This window comes from Miscanthus floridulus, chromosome 18 (assembly GCF_019320115.1).
Source record: "Miscanthus floridulus cultivar M001 chromosome 18, ASM1932011v1, whole genome shotgun sequence".
NCBI lineage: Eukaryota > Viridiplantae > Streptophyta > Magnoliopsida > Poales > Poaceae > Miscanthus > Miscanthus floridulus.
In genome coordinates, this window is record NC_089597.1 from 25,356,137 (window position 1) to 25,365,843 (window position 9,707).

The 9,707-nt window shown below is 47.7% G+C and overlaps 1 protein-coding gene and 2 pseudogenes across 1 annotated transcript; 1 reads left to right on the top strand and 2 right to left on the bottom strand.

Annotated features, from left to right (window-relative positions):
* Positions 1 to 704: 704 nt before the first annotated feature.
* On the bottom strand, positions 705 to 2,996 carry LOC136519424 (uncharacterized). The gene is made up of 2 exons (XM_066512827.1): positions 2,583 to 2,996; positions 705 to 2,002 (listed from the first exon to the last, which is right to left on the bottom strand). Exons 1-2 carry the CDS (start codon positions 2,822 to 2,824, stop codon positions 1,696 to 1,698), a joined length of 549 nt encoding a protein of 182 aa, XP_066368924.1. The 5' UTR covers positions 2,825 to 2,996; the 3' UTR covers positions 705 to 1,695.
* Positions 2,997 to 3,178: 182 nt separating this feature from the next.
* On the top strand, positions 3,179 to 4,862 carry LOC136523514 (cation/H(+) antiporter 15-like; annotated as a pseudogene).
* A 621-nt stretch (positions 4,863 to 5,483) lies between these two features.
* LOC136523515 (probable aldo-keto reductase 1) lies at positions 5,484 to 7,830 on the bottom strand (annotated as a pseudogene).
* Positions 7,831 to 9,707: the final 1,877 nt, after the last annotated feature.

Below are 9,707 nucleotides of genomic sequence, written 5' to 3' on the forward strand. Positions count from 1 at the left end.
CAAATAGGCTCTAAGTATAATGCCACCAGGCATAGCCGTGGAGAAGGCGTTTTGGAAAAGTTGGGTTGCCCTTCGTTCTCATCGGCCAAATGCTGCCGTGGCGGTAAGTTAACGAAGTTTCTTGCAGAGCGTCATTATTACATCATGATATAACATGGCCTTTCAGTTCATAACTCAAAGCTAAGTTCAGAAAACTTAACTGTAACATGGTTCTGAATCAAATAAAAAACCACATATACATGGTTCTGAAGGAATAACTTGTTCAGATTTGGTTCAGTTGCGAGGATGCTGAAAACCTGAAACTAGGGGACCTCCAATTCATTTCAGAACAAATACTTGTTAAATTGCTGAATTTCAGAACAAAGGGCTGTGACCCTGAAACGCTTCATGATTTCCTTTTCTTTCTCATTGTAGCCTGGCGTTAACATTGCTATGTATATACTACTGAAGTAAAAAGGTTTGGTATAATGCTGCCGGGCATAGGCATAGCTATGGAGAACAGGACAAGGGCACAGTTTTGGACGAGTTCGGTTGACCTTCGTTCTCCTTGGCCAAATGCTGCCATTGTGGTAGGTTAACGAAGTTCCTCGCAAGGCGTCATCACACATATAACACTGCCTTTCAGTTCAAGACTAAAAGCTAAGTTCAGAAAACTTTGACCGTAACATTTGATGTATCAGGAACCTGGTTTATCATCCAATAGAGATGAAGATGGTAATTACAACCAATGACATATTGTGCATTATTTCCACATAATGCTCTTACCAACTTATAAGTTCTGAAATTAAAAGGCCAATTAAAACTGCTTCAAGTCAGCAGAACCTACCAAACCTACTACTGAAAACATAAGGAGTTCCTGAGTTTTCTGAAGCTATCAGAAAAAAAGAAGACAGGCAGTTCCCATCCCATTGTATCTGAAGCAGCGGTACACTTGATTTTCTGAAGAGATGAATTGTGATGTTCGTTGTCTGAAATTTCCCTCTCGTAGTCCTCTACAGTGCATCAACATTTGGGCACTGCAACCCCAAGGCGCTGAATTTGCAAGGGAACAAGTGAAATCAGGGATACCGTTAGGCATTATAGGCAGCATATATTAGTGGTGCAACTGTTGCAACAGTTCAAGACATCAACCTATTGGTCGACAAGTGGAAATAACTGAAATTCCTGGACAATCAAACTGCAAACAGAACAAAACCTTGAAATTTTTCTATCAATATGATTGCATTTATCTATAACTTGCTTCAGATTAGTATTACCATTTTCTCAAACACATGTCGGCAAACCACCCATATGATTAAACTCTAAAGAACCCAAAAGCCCCGGTAATACATGCAGCAACTATATATCAAAACAGCAGAAAGTCTCTTTGAACATCTGAGCTACAATGGACACTATTCAAGTTAGATTCTATTGTCATCAGTATAACACAGATCTACTGAACAAGAAGTTCACTGATCTCTCAGAACTCCTGAGAGCATATGAGCTACATTCCCAGCTTTCAGCTGACTTAGTTAGAGACTTATAGTTTGTTAGCACAATACACTATGATGCTTAATAAGACTAAAGTACACAGCATTGAAGTTAGTATGTCAAGGTCCTCAGTATAATCAACAGTACTGAAGAGACTGGCTTGTTTTGTCTCTCACGAAATCACTGTTCACGTCCTGCCAGAACAATATTTTTCTCTCACAACAATCAGCCGGAACAGTATTTTCCAGTCCTGCCGAACAGGCCCTGGAAAGGTCTCACCTGGCGACACGGTTGTGCAAGAACATGGGAAGTTCGCTGTGAGGCAGGTCGGTAACCAGAGGGATCAGCTGCTACTGGGAGGCAGCTCGGCATGCACAGCGTGATGGCCAAGTAGTCTTCATGCAGGTTGTTCGCCAAGGCGAGGCTCAGTTGGAACACTAACCAGCCGCCGAACATGAGCATTCTCCTAGCGAGCTGGTTCAAGCACTCGAGAGTTTCCGCCTGCACGTACTCGATCATTGGCAGCAACGTCCTGTTGCAATGGAACACAGATTGACAGGTGTTTAAAGAAACGAAAACAAGATGATGAAACTGAATACACGTCGTGATGAGAACAAGATGTTCACACCTACTAAATATCCATTCTGTTCAGATAAAAGGAAGGCTGACTAATCCTAATTGTGATCTGTACAAGAACCGAGAGAACTAAGATGAATAGCTCAAATTGTCCAAATATGAATTCAGCAGAAAGAATGCCAATGGTGATATTGCAGACAGCAGGCAAGATAATAACAACGACTCAACAGCTCATTCAACTAAGAATTCTCATGCTTTAAACACAGGCATGAACAAACGTAGATTGACGAGTGGTAGGCCTAACATTCATACAGTAACCATAATTGTTTTGAGCTACATTATTACTTATTAGAGACTTTTTTCTAAGAGAAGAGCATAACTGATTTCTACAATAGGCAGTGGATAAAAAGGTAGGAAACGGGCGCAGAACCGACAGGTTACAAGAACCTTGCTCTACTCCGCCCAACTCAAGAACCCTGCTCCGCCCAACTTTGAATGCGAGGAGTTGAAGGATCGAGAGGAAACGGCGTGCTCACAGGAGTTGGGCGTGGAAGGTCTTGCGGGTGTACTTGCCGTTGGCTCGGACCTCGGAGGAGGAGGACGAGATTCCAATTCCCCATTCCCCAGCCATATCGGCCTCCCAGGAGACGTCGTCCTGCAGCGGCACCCCGTAGGGGTGCTGGAAGGCGCTGCGGCCAGGCAGCGCCGGGTCAGGCGAGACCGCCAGGCACCGTCTGTAGGCAGCGCAGTGGAGGAGGACGCCATCCGCCGTGGCCATCTTCGTCGGCGTAGAGGAACGTGCCGCGCATTCGTCTCCGCAGCCGCACGTGCGCCCTGTCGGGGAAGAGCTCCATCCCCGCGCTCGTGCTTTTGCGGGGGCGGGGGCGGCGGACGGTCGACGTCGACGGCGGCGAGGGTGGGTGGGTTTGTTGGCGCTGTAGCGAGTCGAGGGGAAGGGGGTGGAGAGTTTTACGTGTACGGCATTATAAAAGATGGTAATTTTCTGCAGAGTTCGACTTCGAGTGATCGTAAATGTCATGGTCTATAAAACTTTTTTATCCTTTACGTCGTTCCGTTCGCATTACGTCGGTATTTTACCGCCAGCCATGACATGTGGATCCGTTCAGCGAAGATGTCCAAAATACACCATCTCTCTCCCTCTCTCAATCCCTTTGCACGTCCGCACCCGTCTCGGTGCTGGCTGTGTTCCTTGCGTCGTGGCTCCGCGCTGCCGCCCTCCCACACGCTGAGCTCGCTCGCGCCGTCCACGGTGGCCGGGCCAGAGCTCGCGCTCGTGCAGTTGGCGGTGGCCGGAGCTCACCTCCTCGCGTCACCTCCACGCGCGCTGCTGCAGATCCATGGTGAGGACCGGCTGCGGTAGCTCCACGCGCGCCGCCTCCTGGCTCTCGCCGCCGCCGTTGGGGACGAGGCCGCCTCCCTGCACGCTGGGGCCCTCGCCTTCGCCGTCGGGGCTCGTGTCGGTGTGCGGCGCCGGTCACCAGCGAGTGGAACACGGCATGCGGCGAGCCGGGTCCGCGCGGCTGGCAACCGAGGCGGGTCCGCTCCTCGCATCTTCGTCTTCGGCCTCGCCGTGCCCAACGGCCCCGTCAGCGTCGCCATCGTCGAGAAGGTGGAGGACTTCGTGGTGGGCACGCTGCTGCCGCTCTTCTTCGCCATGAGCGGGCTCCGCACGGACACCGCCAAGATCACCAGCACGCGTGCGGCGGTGCTGCTGATGGTGGCCGCTCTGGCCGCGGCCATCCTCAAGGTGGCCGCCGCCGCCGGCGTCGCCGCCGTGTTAGGCATGCCGCTGCTCAACGGCACGTCCATCGGCCTGCTGCTCAACACCAAGGGGATCATCGAGCTCATCATCCTCAACATCGGCAGGAATAAGCGGATCATGAGCGACCAGTCGTTCACGGTGCTGGTGTTCATGTCGGTGCTGATCACGGCGCTGGTGACGCCGCTGCTGGCGCTGGTGGTGAAGCCCGCGCGTCGGCTGGTGTTCTACAAGCGGCGCACCATCGCGTGGGCGCAGCCGGACGCGGAGTTCCACGTGTTGGCGTGCGTCCACATGCCGCGCGACGTGCCGGCGCTCCTGACGCTCCTGGACGTGGCGTCGCCGTCCGACCGGTCGCCCGTGGCGGTGCAGGCGCTGCACCTGATCGAGTTCGCGGGGCAGTCGTCGGCGCAGCCAGGTGGAACTGCAGTTCAAGCACATCGCGCACGCCTTCATGGCGTACGAGGAGAACGTGGCGGGCGTGTCGGAGCGCACCATGGCGCCCGTGTCGCCGTACGCGACGATGCACGACGACGTGACGTCCGCGGCCGAGGAGCGTCACTCGGCGCTCATCCTGCTGCCGCTCCACAAGCACCGGTCGGTGGACGGCGGCATGGAGGTGTTCCACCCGGCGATCCAGCCGCTGAACCAGAGCATCCAGCTCTTCTCGCCCTGCACCGTGGGCATCCTGGTCGACCGCGGCCTGGGCGGCGTGCCGGGCGCCGGGCGCCGGGTGCCGCGTGGCGGCGCTCTTCTTCGGCGTGCGCGACGACCGCGAGGTGGCGGCGCTGGCGATCCTCATGGTGTACAATCCGGCCGTGGACCTCAGGCCGGCGAACCCGACCAGCGCGACCTCGTGGACCTCGTCGACGTCAAGCTCGGGCACGAGTATGAGTACGAGATCGTGTTCAACTTCAGGCGCCGCAAGAACGTGGTCCTGAGCATCGACTCCGACAAAGACCGACGGCACGTTCGACAAGCTCATGTACTACCCTCGCCCGTGGCGCCTCCATCAACCAGTACAAGGCGCCTGATGATCGAGCTATACTAGGGGACCTCTTTAATTAGCTCCGGCGGTCTGCTGCTGTCTAGCAACGCTTATTAATTTCCAACCATATGATTAACCTGCAGCGTAAGGAGCCCAACTCTCTTCCAAATTCTATTCCAAGGAGAAAACTTGACAGATACCACAAAAAAGGAGCCATAGGCAGATTTGCTTCTATACATGCCCGACCGAGACAATTTCAAATGGTCTTGATCTTGGTATGGTCTAGTGAGAACGCCATAAGGCAGTGAAAGTGGCCGTGCATTAATAATGCTAATGGTGCTCATAACATGGTAATTAGCATGCTAAGCTAAATACAATTACAGCTGTAACACAATCACAGTTAAAAGTCAACTTGGTGCTGGTAGTTCCTGATGAGACAACACATATTATTCATCAAAAGGTGCTTTACATTGCACAGAGTATATTTATTAAGGGATAGGATACATCAATGCAAACGTTGAAACATATATATAGGTATTACTCCAATGCATGCGGCCTTTATTAGGTGCTCCGGTGCTGTTATATATACAAATTACATTTGTAAAATTACATGGAAAATTCTAACCAAAATATGGAAGGGGATAGAGCATGTACTAATTTAGTTTCATATGAAATTTAAGTTTAAACAAAATTTTGTGCAAAGAGGAAAAAAGATAGACCATAATATGAATAATATTGAATTGTAGACTTATATGAACAATTGCAGCCCGCGACCAATCATAGCTTGATTTATCTTCTTTTTGCTGTTTGCACAAGTTGTTGTGTCTAAGCTACGATTTTGCATGAAGCTAGATTAGTGCATGCTCTATGTCATCCATCCATATTTTAGATGCACTTTTGTGTTTTGTATTTTGTATACGGGAGCATGGGAACACCTGATATATATTCCAGCATTTTCAGGAGAGCTCTATTTCCTCGGTGTATCAGCATGCTTCCATGTAGTATTGTGCCCTTTCACCAGCGATATCTTCTTCACGTATGTGGCTGGCAATTTCTTTCAGGTCCTTATCTGTGAACCTCACCTTCAGTGAGTCAATTTCCGCATCCAGATTTTTTATCTTCGTTGTCCCTGCTTAATTTTGTAGAATACTTTTCAGTAACTAATTGTTTCTCTGCGATCGGGTGTATAATTAAGCAATGAGCTTGTCTACACATAATGACGACACGTATGAGCTAGACATGCATCGACGAACCATATATCAAAGTGAATAGAAAAACCTGGCGTAACAAAAAATATTGAAGTTTGAAACAAGCACATGAATTTCTACGTCAGCAACGCAGAATATATGCAAGCCAAATTGTCATGTGGTTATATTAATTACCAGGTTATGTTTTTCGACACTGTTGTTCCTCTGCCAAAGCAAATTAGACCATTATAAGAGAAATGTTATTAACAGAGAAGTGCTCCTAATAAGGTCATCTGTTGATCCGTGCAATGTATCAAGAGATGAGTATTTGATGAATTATTGATAAATGGTAACTTTGGGTTAATTAAACACTGAATGCTATATCAACAATTTTGGGATGGGGCTTTTGAAGGTGACCTGGTATATATAGGAACCACATCATCCCCTTGATGCAGAACCCAAGCTAAAGCCAGCTGAGCGCAGCTGCACTGGTGCTTGTTGGCAAGGTTTTCCATCGCGAGATATATTTTCTTGTTCTTCTCCAAATTTTCTGCTACAAACCTTGGATACCCAAGCTAAAGCCAAAGCTAAAGAGCCTAATAAGTAGACTAATAAAAAAATACCGAGGGAAACAAAAAGAAGGAACTTGTTTCAAATAAGATAAAAACAACGTTATCGATCCATGCATTCCATACCAGATTAGACACAGCAGGCACTTGTTCTGTGGCACCTCTTCCGCCGAAAAACCCACGGCCAACGGGGCTGTAGGAAACAATTCCAATGCCCAGTTCCCTGGACGGAGCCCACACACAGTATTATATTAAAACATGTCATTGTTGCATGATTGATAGAGTTAATGAGTTGTCGATGAAAACAGTGTTTAATTTGTGATGAGACTATCTCAGGCTCGATATCACGAGACCAGAGAGACCATTCCATCTGCACCGCGGAGATTGGGTGCACGGCGTGCGCGCGCCGTATCGTGTCGGGGCTCGCCTCCGACAGCCCGATGTACCTGACCTTCCCCTCCTCCACCAGCTTCTTGAGCTCACCAATCTACATGACAGGAATGTGCATGATCAGGCCGGCATGCATGCATTCAGGCAACAACCAACATGCATGAGACGATGCAAAGGTACTAGCTGGAATGTGCAAGAAGGCTGGTGTACCGTGCCCTCGATGGGCATGGTGGTATCGACGCGATGCTGGTAGTAGAGGTCGATGTAATCCAGACCGAGGCCGTGCAGGCTGGCCTCGCAGCAGGCACGCACGTACTCCGGCCGGCCGCAGACGCCCCACGAGCCACTGGCATCATGCTCCCGCCGCATGCCAAACTTTGTGGCCACCTGCACCTGCTCTCGCGGCAGCAGCTTCAGCGCCTACATGCAAACACACAGCAGGCATCAGGCGATTTATGGCTTCCCCACGTCAAGATGTCCGTCCCCCATGGCATGGCTCTCAAGCCAGCCATGAAACCAAGAAAAAAAAGGAGAAACAAAACAAGAGACCTTGCCGAGGAGTATCTCGTTAGTAAGGGACCCGTAGTAGTCGGAGGTGTCGAAGAAGGTGACGCCTCGGCGGAAGGCATGCACGACTACAGCGGCGCCAGCCTCGTCGTCGAGCGGCAAGTTGTAGGCGCCCGTGAGCCCCAAGCATCCGAGGCCTAGCTTCGACACCTGCCTGCATAACAAGTCACGCACTGCGCCTGCTAGGATGGATGGAACCAAGTATAGTAGGTGCATGCAGAGTATAAGATGGATGAGTTACATACCTCTAATCCTTTGTGTGCCCAGCTTGACGCGAGGAACCTGAGGAGCTTGTTGGTCCATGGCCTATCTAGATGCTGCGCCGGCCGGTGGTGGAGAAGAAACGTTGCTAGAGCAACAATGGACACCCGATTCGCGGTTTGTCAGTTGCCTTGAGTGGCTGCGATATCATCATCTATCATCTCGCTAGTTACTTATTAGGTACACAAAGATATATACTGCTACTGAACGTAACGACGTCCATAAGATACATCAGTCTAGTGGGCTTTCAGCGTCGTTTGAGATTTCAACTATCCATTTCTATTTTTTTTAAACAAAGTCAGGAGCTCTGCCGCTCAATTAAGACGAATGAATTTTACGCACAAGCAACTATCCATTTCTATGCAAGATATGTGGCTCGTATTAGCACTGGAGACATATGCCCGCCGATCCGAAGGACGGGGACAACAAAGGGAAGAGACGCGACGGCGACCCCGGACTAGGGCCTGGCGGTGCAGGCACCGCCGCTGCCATCATCGGTGCGGCCTGATTGATCGACGCTAAAAGGATCACTGGTACGTACTTACTAATATCAGTACTTGTTGCTGCATGCCAAGATGTTTACAAGCTCATAGAGTCGTAGTATTATACTGATGCTGGTAAAAAACTGTAACTTGCCCACCGTGTACTCAGATGTTCAGCGACTTTTCTGTAGTTTTGAATATATAGTTGGATAGTTACTGCGTTGATATCCTCTTCTTTTGTTTCTGCATTGGGTTCGTATTTAGTTATTCAATTCAACTAGTCATATAGTTTCTAGCATATATAAAGTCTTTTTGGGTTCCTGCATTGGATTTCTGCATTATGTTCTGCATTGGGTTCGTATTTGGTTTCTACATGGGTTTCAAAAAATGCTATACTCTTTTTAGCTATTTATATTTAAGACTAATCTGAAACAAGCTACAGATAACCGATTTCATGTTTTTGTAGTGTCTACAGTTTCTATTGAATATCAATCGTTTCATAGATACTAAAAACAGTTAGGAAATATAAATAATTTGATTCATTATTATTACCTTGTCTGTTCAGCAGATTGTGCCACCACTTTGACTGAACTGTCCAGAATTTTCAGTTTTCTGTTGAATGCCTTCTTTTAAACTGCTGCAACAGTTGCATCACAAATACAACCTGTCTAGTGCCTAACTGTTTCACTCTTTTACTTTATTCCTTGCGCATTCAGCTGCTTACTGTATGGGATTGGAAACGTCAGTATAGCATAACCAGCATTCTCATAATAGTTCTGTTTTTTTTTTAAAGTAGCTCATAATAGCTCTGTAGTTTTAAATTGTCTGTGATGCACTAATATTTGCTGTATGACAGATGTTTAGTAGATAATAATGTCATACTGATGACATACAGATACTGAATCCTACATTGTCTGTAATAGCTCACATGTTCAGTTCAGAGTATACTGAAACTGCACTGTCTGAAATAACTCACATGTTCAGTTCAGAGTATACTGAATCCTGCATTTGTCTTAAATAGCTCACATGTTCAGTTCAGAGTATACTGAATCCTGCATTTGTCTTAAATAGCTCACATGTTCAGTTCAGAGTATTCTGAATCCTGTATTTGTTTGAAATAGCTCACAGATAGTTTCGAAGTTACTGTTCTAAGAGATCTGTGAAACAGTTGCTGCATGTACAATCCACTTCTTCTGAAATTGTGCTTTAGGAAATGGTAGCTTTTTTTGTCAATGAGGACTAAGTTGAAACATGCTGTAGATAAGCAGGATTGGTTCAGAAAAAATCGAGTTGTTTCTCTTGTCAGAAAAACTAGTATTGACCTTGCTACTGATTTCTCCTATCCTTTTTTTTATTTACATAAGTTTGTGAGATTATTGAACTGCTGCAAATAGTTGCATCACCCATAACATGCTTCCTAACTGAATCGTGTTTTCA

Bases quoted from the DNA above. Each gene is read 5' to 3' on its own strand.
- LOC136519424 (XM_066512827.1), bottom strand. From the start codon at position 2,824: ATGGCCACGGCGGATGGCGTCCTCCTCCACTGCGCTGCCTACAGACGG. The intron at 2,003-2,582 runs GTGAGCACGCCG...CCATTGCAACAG, and splicing joins ACCTTCCACGCCCAACTCCT to GACGTTGCTGCCAATGATCG.